The sequence below is a fragment of the Pyrus communis genome, chromosome 2 (assembly GCF_041283825.1).
Source record: "Pyrus communis isolate YQ-2024b chromosome 2, ASM4128382v1, whole genome shotgun sequence".
NCBI classification, from domain to species: domain Eukaryota; kingdom Viridiplantae; phylum Streptophyta; class Magnoliopsida; order Rosales; family Rosaceae; genus Pyrus; species Pyrus communis.
This window is the reverse complement of record NC_142566.1, coordinates 6,525,767-6,540,779: the sequence shown is the minus strand read 5'-3', so window position 1 is coordinate 6,540,779 and position 15,013 is coordinate 6,525,767. Positions and strand designations below refer to the sequence as shown.

The 15,013-nt window shown below is 38.1% G+C and overlaps 2 protein-coding genes and 1 non-coding gene across 3 annotated transcripts; 1 reads left to right on the top strand and 2 right to left on the bottom strand.

Moving 5' to 3' along the window:
* The first annotated feature begins 357 nt into the window (after positions 1 to 357).
* LOC137748284 (large ribosomal subunit protein uL3c) lies at positions 358 to 2,978 on the top strand. Its single transcript, XM_068488412.2, has 2 exons — positions 358 to 672; positions 1,790 to 2,978. Exon 2 carries the CDS (start codon positions 2,058 to 2,060, stop codon positions 2,886 to 2,888), a length of 831 nt encoding a protein of 276 aa, XP_068344513.2. The 5' UTR covers positions 358 to 672; positions 1,790 to 2,057; the 3' UTR covers positions 2,889 to 2,978.
* A 1,133-nt stretch (positions 2,979 to 4,111) lies between these two features.
* Positions 4,112 to 7,380, bottom strand: LOC137748436 (flavonoid 3',5'-methyltransferase). Its single transcript, XM_068488585.2, has 5 exons — positions 7,186 to 7,380; positions 6,702 to 6,787; positions 5,040 to 5,184; positions 4,759 to 4,890; positions 4,112 to 4,576 (listed from the first exon to the last, which is right to left on the bottom strand). Exons 1-5 carry the CDS (start codon positions 7,237 to 7,239, stop codon positions 4,286 to 4,288), a joined length of 708 nt encoding a protein of 235 aa, XP_068344686.2. The 5' UTR covers positions 7,240 to 7,380; the 3' UTR covers positions 4,112 to 4,285.
* A 6,014-nt stretch (positions 7,381 to 13,394) lies between these two features.
* On the bottom strand, positions 13,395 to 13,505 carry LOC137741204 (small nucleolar RNA R71). The gene has a single exon (XR_015960268.1). It is a non-coding gene; the product is annotated as a small nucleolar RNA R71 (small nucleolar RNA).
* Positions 13,506 to 15,013: the final 1,508 nt, after the last annotated feature.

Below are 15,013 nucleotides of genomic sequence, written 5' to 3'. Positions count from 1 at the left end.
CAGAGATATTTTTACCTATTTTTCAGTAAACTTTGTAGAAGTAGAATATGATTGAAGTGTACAAGTAATCCTTTAAAGGGATGCCGATAAATAGGTCAATCAAACCATAAACGAAGAATAATAAGTTAATTATCTTGCTTTAAAAAAAAATAGCGGAATTCATTCGGCCATTCCAAGAGCACTTTCTCATATCCTCATGAGTCGGATAATATTATATTATTTCCGATGATTGTATTAGTTTTATTTATGTTAATCGCTAGAGTCATAGGAATCCATTTCTTCAACCAGGAAGGAATAGATTTTGATATATTATCCAGGTACATTGCCCCCTTGAGTGAACAATAGAACGGCTTTGTATAGAAACCCTCAACCCGTGTTCGTTCTCTACTAGGCTCACCATTATTTCATTCTTTTTTTGAATTCAAGCTCATAAGAATATATGTATGGAGCTATGTCAACTTATGTACGTCTTGTTCACCAAAAAATTTCTAGAACCGTCACTACGAACACCCCCAAATTCTCAGCCAACCGCACCACCACCCCACAACACCCAGCGTCCGTCTTCAGAACCATCGCAGCATCACCATGTCTCGAAAACAGCTCTGTATCCAATCTCTATCGTTTCCCAATTTGAATTCAGACCGCACATGAGAGAGTGATTAAATTTGATAAGTAAATGTTTGGGCCCAAAATATTATTGCTGGGCCGAGCAGCAGGATGCGCTCGGCCCAAGGTAATGACAAATAATATGGGCCGAATAATAATGCCCGAGCCAGCTAACAGGGTCGGCCAAATCCTATCATAAGTAGTCCAGATAAATAGAAAGGTCGAAGAAGTCCTGGTGCAACTAGGATTCTCGACCAGCAAGGAATGAAGTCCCAAAAAGGAGGAAAATTCAGAATCCCAGTAGGAGTAGGTTTGTTCGAGGAAGAAGCGAAATGGGACAAGGACTCCCAATCCAAATCGGAGTCGGTTTCAAGGAATGGGGGACTATAAATACAAGAAATCATGCAAACAGAAAGGACCTTCAAATCAGCATACAATTGCCCTGCGCAAAACCTCTCAACACCTTGAGATTTTTTCCTTTTCTTTTCCTGCCGACACACCTTCAGTTTGGATAAACAGCACTGTGGAAGCGCCCGGCGAGCACCTTCAGTTTGGATAAACAGCACTGCTGCCGCAGAATCAGCCGACCGAGAAGTATCTTCAGTTTGGATAAACAGCACTGCGTCGAGGTCGACCGATTATCTATCCAAGTCTCGGTCGAGAAAGGTTTTCGAACCTTTGTTGGCAGAGGTCACCTTGCTAGCCTTCTCGGCTTAGTTAGGTGTTACGAATTACATTGCTCGGCGTACTGGTCGCCGAGTGGTTTTATGATTGGATACTCACAAGTGAGTTTCAGGGTTCGGCATTCCGACGGCCGAACTACGTTTACCATCAAGACATACATCACGTTCGAGTACCTGTGCCCATACACCTTGGTCTCGATTCGACGTGCTTATACTCTCACGAATATAATCACAGTGACCGAATCGGGCTCGGACGATTCGTGAACTCCGCAGAATTAGCAGCCTTGTCTTCAGGCTGTAGAACCCAGAGACCGAGAGTGTTCCTTCCTCGGTCGCAATCGCAAGTTAAAGAAGTCAGCGACGCGCTCAAAGCTACATCAACAAATTTTACTCCTCGGTCGACGAGTTGGCACGCCCCGCATTCGACCGAAGGACGTAGTTAGCTTATTAGTTACTCGGCCTGCGCGCCACGTAGGTTTTGTAATTTTTAGGGTCAACAGTAAATAAAGTGAAGTGATTGCCACTTAATACTACAATCTAGTAGTATTTTTCTTCACTTGTGAGAGGTTTTTTTGAAGAAACTATATTATCTACACTAAGAGGAGGAGTTATTAACTTTTTAGCACATATATATCACTATTTGTATACGTAATGTACCGGTCTCTCGCAAATTGAAATCCTTTCCAAAACCCAATTGGAAAGGATAAGAAACAAGGCCACCCGCCTTCCAGTCCTCTTTCTCACTCAACCCAAAAAGACCAGATAGCCATGTCAATCCTTTCCATTTCATCACCTTCTTCTTCCTCCGCTCTCTTCCCCAATGTCTCCTTCTCCTCCAAATCCTCCTCATTCCTCACCCCGCCGCTCCAAATAGCCACCCCATCGCTCGCCGTCGCAAAAAACCATAAAAACCAACTGACGGGAATAACCATGAGTATGGAGGCCGGCATTGGAGTTATGGCCACGAAGCTCGGCATGATGAGCTTCTTCGAACCCACCGGCAAAGTCGTCCCGGTCACCGTCGTGGGTTTCAAAGAGGGCAACATCGTCACCCAGGTCAAAACCCAGGCCACCGACGGCTACGACGCCGTCCAAATCGGGTACCGGCGGGTCCGTGACCGGAAGCTAACGAAGCCCGAAATAGGTCACCTCCAGAAGGCCGGCTCGATCCCCCTCCGCCACCTCCAGGAGTTCCGGCTTCAAGACGTCCAAGGGTTCGAGCCGAACCAGAAGCTCTTGTTCGATGAGCTTTTCAACGAGGGCGACATTGTCGACGTCTCTGGAACCACAATCGGAAAGGGGTTTCAGGGAGGAATCAAGCGGCACAATTTCAAGCGGGGGCAGATGACCCACGGGTCCAAGAGCCACAGAGCTCTCGGGTCTATCGGTGCCGGAACCACGCCGGGGCGGGTTTACAAGGGGAAGAAGATGCCCGGAAGAATGGGAGGAACCAAGACCAAGATTAGGAAGCTGAAGATTGTGAAGATCGATAAGGAGCTCAATGTTGTGATGATCAAAGGCGCTCTGCCTGGTAAGCCCGGAAACCTTCTCCGCATTGCTCCTGCTAAAATTGTGGGGAAGAACATTCCCAAGAGTTAGTTTGATTACCTTTTTTGTTTAAGTGGTTTCGGTTTTGTGAATTTTTGTATCGACATTGACTCGTATGAATGTTAGCTAGTGTTTTGTGAATTTATGGAAGTAGTTCACTTGATAGGAGCAAGAATAACTGGTTTTGGTTGACTTGAATGTTAGATGGTGGAAATATGATGCTAGTCTTTTGTGAAACTATGTTTGAGTTCATGAACGCTGTTCGCGGAATTTGTGATAGAAAGTAACAATTTTTGGCTTTTGGATGAATTGAGTACTCTTCGATAAACTAGGAAATTGACTAAAGAGGTGTTGTCTGTTTTTGTTTTGTTTTGTATCATTTGCGTCAATGATATGGCTACAATGCTACAATCATATAATTTGACATGTTTGTTTAGAGCTTATTGCAATAACTTCTTTGTTGTCCATATTGAACTGTTAATTCTTCCCATGTTCGTTTCTGGTCGTTGTCCTCCGTAACTTGTTAGTTCTGGTTTGTACTCAATTAGAGCCAATGGAAGTTTGTTTCTACTTTCTTGTGAAAAAAAGGCATTCATTTATTATTGGTTGCATTGGTGATATGTTCACCCAATTTGGAATGACTTAATCTAAATCATTCGGGGTTGAGGAAGGCTACTCTGTTGGGTGAGTTGGGTGAAGTGAAGAGAGGTTAATCTGAACTGGTATAACGAATAGCAAGATTTCGAATCTGTGTAGACTTCTTGGAAACTCGTTATTTGGTTCATAGGTAGTTTCTTGGATAAGACAGCCGTGAAATGATAACCTGTGAAGGTCCCGATAAAATCATGGAACTGAGATAGTCCCCTGAGGTAAAGCTATATGGGTTACAGCTACATATTCTGGTGGATGTGGATGGGTTGTGTGTCCTAATCCGTATCCCATTCTTCACTTTTACTCCTTCATCACCTTATTTAGTCCTAGGGCTAGGGGCTTTCGTGGGTACATATTTTGGAATTGTTCCTCCCGAGGGACAAAAAGCGCACCAGTGAGAGCCTTTGTTGTTCACGTTAAGATTAAATGCATTGGAAGTGTGGATGAAAAATATGTGGGGTGGTGAGCGGTTGGATTCACTCCTGCACACAGTCGCTCACGCTTTGTCATTTGAGCAAAACAACCTAAAAGGTGTTCTTTGTGATGTATGACGTGAAATGTAAGATTTTAGTCTAAAACTGTATGCAAATTTTAGGCCAGAAAGGAAACAAAACACGAAAAACTGCAACAACATGCCCAACATCACACAAAGCTCATCTCATCTGGTGAGGAGAAGATGTTTGTCAGTACATCTCCATAGTCTAAACAAAACATGTTTAGCATTTTATTTTAGATAAACAAACTACAGCTTGATTGTTTTGGAGGACTTCAACAGAGTACGCAGAAGTTGCGTCTTCCTAACGGAGGCGCCTGCAGAGGGTGAGTCCATCCCCAACGGAAAGATGAGCCAATTCGATACGAGAATCAGCAGCTAGAAAGCTGTTCAACTCCAAGATATGTTTTCTGTTTGGTCTAGCTTGTTCATCTAGTTTCTCCTCCGGCTCCACCACTGAGCCGAACCATAACGTGTTATCGTACGCGATCATTCCACCAACCTTAACAAGCTTTAACAGTAGCTCATGATATTCCATGTACTTTTCCTTGTTAGCATCCACAAATGCAAAATCAAAGCTCCCGTCTTCCTCCCCCTGCATATTTGTTTAAAATTTCAATTCTCTAAGCTAATAGAAGCGTACAACCCAGATGTCGTTAGTTGAGATGGTACAAATAGCAGCATTCGTATATTGATCTTTTAGGCTTCAAACTGCGAATCTTGCAACGTTATAAGTAAACAACGAATGTAGCCAATTTTCGTTTGACGGAAACTTACACTGGAAATGAGATCATTTAGGACTGAGAAGGCATCCGAGTGGAAGAATTTAATCTTATGATTCACTCCAGCCTTCTGAATGAACGGCAATCCAAACTCGTAAGCTTCTTTATTTGGATCGATTGCTGTAATCTGAAATTTTGTTTTACAAACACCATAACTAATTATAAGTGTTCATCCAGCTACATCAAATTTTTATACCAACGATATTCTATTTTAAAGAAATTTAAACTACGGAAAGAGCGATATTCGAATTTGGAAGATTAAAGTAAAGAGAATACTTTGCCATCAAGGGGCAGTGCAAGAGCAGTTGTGAGAAGAGAATAGCCAGTAAAAACTCCGAGTTCCAGTGTCTTCTTTGCATTCATGAGTTTTAGAAGCATTGAGAGGAAAAGTCCTTCATCAACAGGCGCATTCATTATACTCCTGTGCTCCAAAATGTAACTTTTGAGATTAATTAAGGGTCATTTTGGTTTCGGCTTCTAATCAACTTAATTGTTAGACAAAAACCTTATTTGATTAAATATTTTGATCGAGGTCCTTAACATTATTTAAGATATTTAACTCATGCATTTATGCGTTTAATGTCCCACAAATTATGAAATTTAAACAAATTCAAATACTATTTTTAAAATATAATAAATACTTGAAAATAAATAATAGAATAATATTGTTCTTCACAAAATTATAGCAAAGAAAATAATGTACCCACATAATTATTAACATATTTTAAGAAATAACTATTGATATATTTTAAAGCATAAAATAAAAACATATAATTAGCATGGGTACATTCAGTAAAATTAAAAATGGGTACAAATAAATTAAAAAAAATATGGGTACAAATACAAATAAAATTTAAAAAATACGGGTACAAAAAGAAATTAATATATGGGTACAAATTAAAAGTGAAATGAAAATTGGTACATATAAAAAAAAAAAGGTTGCAAATTAAAAATGGGTACAAAATAAAAATAAAAATATATGATAAAAAATTTAGCCATAAATATAAATATACCAAATGAAATTATCAAATGTAACATTTCTAACACTAAATGAATGTATTTAGAAATAATAAATATTTTATTATTGAAATAATTAATGACGTTTATTAATATCTAGGGACCTTGATAAAAAATTGAAAAGAAATAAAGTTTTAATCAATGGAATAGCAAAAAAAAGGATGTAAACCTAATTTCTTCTTAATATAATTTGGTAAAGGCCTCATTTGTGTAAAGGGTGGCTTCATTGTATAAAGGGTGCCTCCCTCATTTTTAGATATATTTGATTAGAGTTGTAACTTTATTGTGTTAAGAAATTAAACTTCTCTACTACTATAAATAAAGGCACAATGAGTTGTGAAAACACACTTAGGAATTCACCCAATTCTCTCTACACTTTGATGCAGCCTCTCTCTCAATCTCTCTGTTATTGTTCAGTCAAGTAAGCCTACAACATGTTATCAACACACTCAGTGGAGTATTGCGTTCTAATCATGATTATTGATTTTTTATTTTATTTTATTGTATGCTCAACATGCTATTAATTCAATTTAATTTTTCTGTGTTGAACGTGATACAACACATGGAAAGTGCAATTTCGACTTTTCGAAAAGGATTTTCTACAAAGGAACCCCTAGTAATCAAGTTTCGTAGTTGTTGAACAGTTCAATAGTAGTGTTGGAGTATTGCTTTTTCAACAATTGAATATAAAATTCCTAATATGTCCTTTCTCTTAGTGTAAATAATATTGTTTGTTCAAAAGAAAATTTTGCTTTTTTGACATTTAAAATTCTTAGTATGACATTTTTTGTAGATAATATCGTTTGTTCAAAAAAAATAAAAATAAATAAATAAAATTCCTAGTATGTACTTTAAAAGTTCTTCGCCCAAACATAAGTCTTCAAAATTATTGTAAATATGTAACATATATATTGAACATACCAGAACTGGTATTTCTCGACAGTGGCTTCCCTTAATTGCTTCAACTGCTCGTGCTCTCTTGGGTAGCAGCTTGTTTCAAGGATGTACTGCAATGATACAAGAAAATATAGCTAATATATTTGTCTTGTGAAGAAAAGTAAATCATGTATATCACAAGATGGAAAACTTAAACCTAAAAATATATAAAATGTAAAACATTTATTTATATTCTAGCCCTTAAACTAGTGTTTATGTGCGTTGGGGGGAAGAGGGTTTTTGGGTGCAACAGTCTTTTCCCCTTCAAGAGAAGGTTGGTATTTCATACACAACTATTAATAAAAAGTTAATCTCGCATAATCCTTCTTTATAGACCCTAGTCTCCGACCTCGAAGGGGCACTATTAGGGATGGAATTCCAGCACTGGATCTACAAAGATACACACACATATGTACGTACACATATATGCACGCTATACACATTGAGGAAAGAGAAAAGAAGAATGAACCTTCAGAAGCGCTGGGGTTTTGAGGATGATCATCTCATCTTTCTCCGGTGCCATGCTCAAGAGTGATGATCTAATCTAGATCTGGAAATAAATAGAACTTTTGGTCATTATACATAGTTTCTTCAGCATCGAGGAGACTCCACCCGGTACCTACCCCTACAGAAAGTTAGGGACCATCTGTCATTTCACTTGAATTGACGCTGCCAATGTCGACATTTGAATAAAAGCTAACATTTTTGTCGTGTTTCTCGTATTTGTATCGTTTTCGTGTTATACTCGATAACTTAATAGATCGTGTCGTGTAATATCCGTTAAAGTAAACAGGTAATATGATCCGATCCGAAATCAACCTGTTAATATTATCAGGTAATATAATCCGACATGTGACAGCCCGTCCCGAATTATTCTTACCGTAGGTGTGAAATGACTATCATTTTGGGGTGATTGTTTTGTGGTTTTGTTGGTTGCATCTGGACCACACACCCTCCCACATCCACATCATCTCCTTCCCCTGTGTGTCTCTCTTTGTCTCGATCTCCCTCTCTCTCTCTCTCACTTTTGCAAGGGTTTTTGAACCTCGTCCGTACAAGTGAGAAGGAGAGAGAAAGAGAGAGAGAGAGAGAGAGAGAGAGAGAGAGAGAGGGGGGAGTTCGAGATAGATACATGGGGGAAAGAGATGATCTGGATGTAGGAGGGTGTGTGGTCCAGATGCAACCAACAAAACCACAAAACAATCACCCCAAAATGACAAATACCCACTAAGGGCCAAATCGTCATTTCACACCTACACTACAATAATTCGGGATGGGCTGTCACACGACCCATTACCCGTTAAGAAAAATATAGTTTAAATCAATAAAAATAAAAATGAAAAACATAATTTGACCCAAAAAAATGTAAAATATAATACTAAATTAGTATATACATACTAAATTTCGGAGTTGACCCCTTCATGAAAATTGTAAAGCTTTTCATTACGAGTTATTACATTTTCACACTTCAACAATAATTATTTTTAATTTTATTAATTTTACACTCAAATAAAAATAAAAAATACTATTCATGAGATTTGGAGGGTTTTAAAAATCTAAACGACCATGTAACTATTGTCTAAGCGTTGAAGATGCAATTATAAACGTTTGTTATGCTTTCACATTTTTCAGACTTATACACTAATGATTATGAATTTTGTTTATTTTGAACTCCTTTAAAAATACTATTCATGAGAGTTTGTATGGTTTTAAAAATTCAAACAATCATATACTCATCCTCAAAGCATAGATGATGCGACTACGGGCGTTTGCATATTTTTTCATATTTTTTGCACATGTAAATTAATTATTATAATTTTTTTGGGGAAGTGTTATTGGCTCTCCAAAAATCTCATTCTACACTCCTCACAAGTTTACTTTTCTTTCCTAATATAGAAGGTTTGGAGCAGAGAATGAGATTTTTGAAGTGTTAATAACAATTCTCTTTTTTTTTAATGTGTTTGGTATTTTTAAATTACTTGATTTTTTTTTAATGTGTTTTATGATTTTTAATCTCAATCTTTGCCTATAATTTACTATATAAATAAATAAATAAAACTTAAATTTTAAAATTTATATAGAATAATAATTAATAAACAATATATACATATTCATTATATCTATTGTGACACACCCCGACCGAAATCAAGGCGTGTTGGCCGTCACGTGAGGGTGACGTAGCTATGTGCACAGTGCGGGAAGCAATAATAATAATAATAAAAATGCGAATAAATAAAAACCAACTATTAGCAATACAAGCTAAGATAACATGCTAGTGCGAGATTAAGTGTGATAACACAACCAAAGGATAAGTAGCCTAAGTGCAGTCCAGCAGAACAAATACTAATTATACAACACCCAAAGGTGACCATACAATGGTGATAATCTGTCAAAGCTGCCGTGGATTCCTTGCAAGCCACCAAAAAGCACTCCTAACTAGAACCTGGATGGGCACAAAACAGAAAGTGTGAGTGGGCAAAACAAAGCTTTTCAAAATCATTTAATTTCTCAAAAGTTCTAACCCCTCGCCGTAAAACTTGTATAATTTCCCAAAAAATAGAATATATACATATATCGAAACCATACCCAAATTAGCAAAATCCACATATATGCCATGTCAAATATCTCAGCATAAAAATATATGTAAGTCAGGTGATATAAATCAATGCAAATGATATATCAGCCGGAGTCACCTAACGTGACCTGTACGGCTGAATCTAGAGCTCATCTATCTAGCCGGAGTCACCTAACATGACATGTACGGCTCAAATTCACATCTCAGCAAATATACCTGCACACGAGTCGGAACCACCTAAAGTAGTCTGTACGACAGGACTGGGTGTAAATAAATACGCTCAAGTGCTATAATCATTTGAAGACTGTGCGAATAATCGCTGGTCACCTATGAGTCGGAACCACCTATAGTGGTTTGTATGACAAGATTGTGCACCTAACTTGGATCCAAGGTGAGCGTATGGTGCGGGAGGTGAACATCACGTGAAGGACTGTGCCCTAACTCTGGGCGGGAGCATTAACATCAGGGTGTAAGTTTATGAGCTCTTAACACATCTCACATAATCATCTATTAACATAAACAATCTACAACTCACCTGGTACTTAGCTGAGCGTCCACCGCGTCAAACCACATTTATGCATACTATATTAATTCAATGATCTACGTATAAATCAATATGCATGGCATTTCTAAACATAATTTCATTTAAATCGATTTTCTGGGAAAAATCTTAAGTGTATAGGTATATACGGAAACCAAAATCCCACTCACTGGTATGTGGAAGGGTTGTAGCCCCCAAGCCTCGATTGACTACGCTCGTCCTGAGGATAGGTCTCACCTATATGCGAAACAACCATATAAATGTTAATTTAAAGCACATAAACGAAACTAGCTAATAACTTCTCATACATTGCTCAAATGGGGTGTTTGAATATAACAACGTGATCTACTCAACACCATGAACATCCCCATATTTTTAGAAAAATTTTCTGACCATCCATACACCGCCACGCGCCGGCCACACGCAGGCATGTGATAAGTCACATTTTGTATACGTTATATCTTCATTATTTGGCGTCTTTGTGATTGTTTTGGATTAAACTAGTTGCATTTTACCTTATTTGGTGTTAGTGTGCAGCAAGGGAGAAATTGGATCAATGGGAAGGCAAATGAAGTAAAAACATTCCAGAAAAGATGTGAAGTGTTAAGAAATGCAATTCGGCCATATTGGGTGATTCTAAACAAGGCAAAGTCATTGAAGTCAACTATGTGGTTCCAACACCAAAACATGCATTCATATGCATGTCACAACCTTGACCGTGTGTTCTCATGCAATCCCATCATTTTATGCACTTCTAAACACCAAACATACGGTCACATGCATGCTAACATCCAGTCCGTGCATCCCATGCCATTCCAACTCCCTTTTGAGCCAAAAACATCCATTTCCATTACTTAATCCATTCAGCCACATCTTCACATGCATGATCCACATCCATTCCGTGCATTCCATTACATTTCTGCACTTCATCTTTGCAGAAATACACATGCACTTCAATTAAATAAAACCCATGCTTGCACCTTTCCCTTTTGTTATTCACCCATTATTCCAGAAAATCAATCATTCTTAGTCCATGCCGTGTGATCCCTTCTCCTTTCCAGATTTTTACAATGCATTTTCTGGTGGTCCAAGTCACCTTTGCAGGTTCCACTCACTTGTGGCAGCAAGAGCATGTGCTTCTTTGAATACATTAACATTTCCTTGCAGATCATGTCCAGGCCGTGAGTCTACCATCTCAGAAACACAATCATTTCCATCACTTATGCACTGCCATCTGAGTTAAACAAATGGTAGATCCAATCTGAATGTTGGGGAGATACTACTTTCCCATCCGCAAGTTTTCTCTTCAACCATTCCATTACACACATACATTCTCTCCATATTCCATTACACACATACATTATCTCCATTTTCCATTGCATTCTACATTCTCTCCTTTTTCACAGAAACTGTCCTTGGCATTCATCCCATTTTTATTCACCCATAGCCGCTCCATTTCACCCTATTCTCTGTCCATTCTCTGCCCATTTGCTCTCCCCTTTGCAGAAAACATACCAAGTGGATCTAATTCAGTTGCACCATACTTGGAGAACCAACCCCGAAGGCCACTCCTCAAGGACTTCAAAATCAGTTTTGCTTCAAGGGTTTATTCTTATTAATTCTATGTTCATTCATGTTTTATATTTTTATGATAAATCTTTTGTAAACATGAATTGTAACTAATCCTCCTCTAGGGATTCGATGTAACCTTGCAAAGTTTGCCATGTAATTAAGTTAGAATGCTCATTTTGTCCATCTATTTCTTGTTTCATTTTCTGTTTTAATGGTGACTTTGTGTGTTGATTTTAATGTTTGATCATCATTTGAATTAATCACAAAGTTGTGTAGCCAAGATTAGAACACACATCATGCATAATCTTGGTAGATATGTGAATGAATGAAGGGAGTGTTTAGCACACATCCTGCCGAGTTATTCCCTTTAGTTTTATGAAAGTTTCTTGTACATTACATAATCTTGATTATGAACCAAAGTTGCACATCACAATTAGGTTCATGATTAGAGACATTTGATCAAATCCACACATCATATGGTTGATCATATCCAAGTGAAACAAACTCAAGAAATAGGTAGATGAATGAGTACAAACTAACTTGACAAACATGGACTTAGTTGAGCAATGGTGAAACCGAATCCCTAGTTTCATTTCCATTGATACGATCCCATTACATTAGTTGTTGATTCATTTATTTGTGTTTATTTCATATTCTCATGCTTTCAAGTTACAAAAACAAATCTGTCTATTTAGATTAGTTTGATTCATTTCCAAATCTGCCTAGTTTGTTTAGTTTGATTCATTTCTTAGACTTCTTGCAAACAAGTAATTACATAGGTCCAATTAGTCCCTGTGGATTCGACACCCTTACTTATGCCATTATACTAAATATATTCTAGCATTAAGAAGGAAATATACATCAACAAAAAAATGGCGCCGTTGCCGGGGACTGATTTCAGTCCCTTGTAATTGCTTGTTTGCTTGTTTGCTATTTTGATTAGTGTCAAGGTTCATAACTTGTCAAATTGATAATTGGAAGTTGATTTAAGTTGCATACATTTCATATATGGAAAAGAATCCCTTAGCCATTCCATTATCCATTGGTTTACATCAATTTGCTTTACAATCTGCTTTTGTTATAATCTGTCCATTTAATTGCATTTCGTCCAAATATAATTTCTCCCCATAGTTTGTTAAGTCTTAAGATTAGAATCTGTCTTATCTTGTGTTTTGAAGCATTTTGAGTCAAGCTCAAACCTAATTTTCGTCCAAAATTGAGTTTAGTGTCAAAACTGCCCAGTTTGTGTTTTTAGGCAGTTTTGAGAGTTTTTAGCTTGTTTTGAGTCTTGTGAATCTGTTTTGAGTCCTTTGAGTCCTTTCAAACGTTTTTTAAGTTTATTCTTGTTCATTTCATTGTTGTTTGCTAGTTAAACTTTGTTCTTTTCATTATAGGCAGATTCTTGATTTTCATTCAAACTTGTGTTACTTTGTTTCAGGTAGTATATGTCAAATAGACTTGTTGAGTTAGGCCAAAGAATTGAACGGTTGAAGGGCCACACTTTGGACAACTTTGTGCCATCAAGTTCATCCCTAATCCGTGAGGAAGAGGAAAGGACTTCACCTAGTTCAACAAGTAAAGGATCTGAGCAATTTGATTGGGAAAGAGAAGAAGAGATGGCGGGCAACCTAGATGAGCTTCGAGCTTTGGAGGACTTTGCTCAACCAATCATACCAAATTCACCTTCATGCATCTTGCTGCCCACAGAAGCTAGAAACTATGATCTCAAATCTTCACATTTCCATATGTTTCCTTCATTTTATGGCTTACCTAATGAAGACCCTTTAGCTCATATTAAAGAGTTTTACAATGTTGTGAGTGGTTTACCTTTGCAGGGGGTAAGTGAAGCAAATTTGAGGATGAGAGTGTTTCCTTACACCTTGAAAGATAGGGCCAAGAGTTGGTTGATGACTCTAACACCAGGTTCCCTCACCACATGGGATGCCGTGGCTAAGAAGTTCTTGGAGAAGTTCTTTTCCACTCAAAAGACAGCCACATTAAGGGGACAAATCTTCAACTTCAAACAAGATGATGGTGAACCTTTCAATGAGTGTTGGGAGCGTTTTAAAGGCCTCTTGATACAATGTCCACACCATGGGTTACCTTTTCACTTACAAATGCAAATTTTCTATGATGGACTAACCCAAAATTGCCAATCAACTGTTGATAATGCAGCAGGTGGAGCATTGAAGAAAAAGAATGCTCAAGAGTCATATAACATTTATGAGATGTTGGGGTCTAATGCTCAACACAAAGATTTAAGGGGTAAGAAAGTGGGAGTCTATGAAACAAGTTCTAATCATGAGCTTTTGTTGCAGGTAGCTAACCTAGAAAGGAAGCTTGAATCCGTGCTCAACATGGTGCCAAAAGCAAATGAAGTATGTGCCATTTGCAACATACCAAGCCATCCTACTCACCAATGTCCATCTAGGGAGGCTTACCCCGAGTATGTTCAAGAGCAAGTGAACCTCATGAATTCTTACAATCAAAGGCCAAGGAATGATGTGTATTCCAATACTTATAACCCAAATTGGAGAGACCATCCCAATCTTTCGTGGAAGAGCAACAATTTCCAAAATTTCCAACCAAAACCTGCCACTACCCTTGAGGATACGGTTAAATTGTTAGCCCAAAACACTTTGCAATTCCAACATTCCACAAATAGCACTCTCCAACAACATTCAGCAGCCCTAACCAAAATGGAGACACAATTGGGGCAGATTGCAGATGCCTTGAACCAAAGAGAGGTTGGGAAGTTTCCAAGCCAACCCGTGATACTCCAAAGGAACCAAGAGCAAGCCAAAGCAATCACTACACGTAGAAGTGGTAAGGTTATTGATAATAGAGTTGGCAATGAAGTTACCAATGAATATGATCATGTGAATGCAGGTGTTACTCAAGGAGACAATGAGAAACCAAATGAGGAACCAAGCCATGCCACTTCCTCATTTGAAGCACCAAATCTTCACAAGGCCGAGAAACCATACACTCCACCAATACCATTCCCTGGAAGACTTGCCAAGAGCAAGCAGGATAAGTCATTCAAAGAAATTTTTGATATACTAAGCAAAGTGAATGTTAACTTACCTTTGCTTGATGTCATTAGGAACATGCCGGCATATGGGAAGTTCTTCAAAGAGTTAAACAGCTACAAAAGGAAGTATGGACCACATGAGAAGGTAGTGGTGTCTGAGAATGTGAGTGCAGTTTTGCAAAGAAAACTTCCACCAAAGCTCAAGGACCCAGGAAGTTTCTCTATCAACATCACCATAGGGGACAAGAAAGTAGAGAAGGCAATGCTTGATTTGGGTGCTAGCATCAACTTAATGCCTTATTCAGTGTACCTTCAACTAGGTTTGGGAGATTTGAAAGCCACCACCATTTCATTACAACTTGCAGACAGATCAGTTAAATATCCAAGAGGTATAGTAGAAGATATTCTAGTTCAAGTTGATAAACTAATCTTGCCTGCAGATTTTGTAGTGTTGGACATGGAAAAAGCTCCTATACATGATCGTGAGTTGCCAATATTGCTTGGGAGACCTTTCATGGCCACGGCCAAGACCATCATTGATGTGCAAAATGGACTCCTCACTATGACAGTGTTAG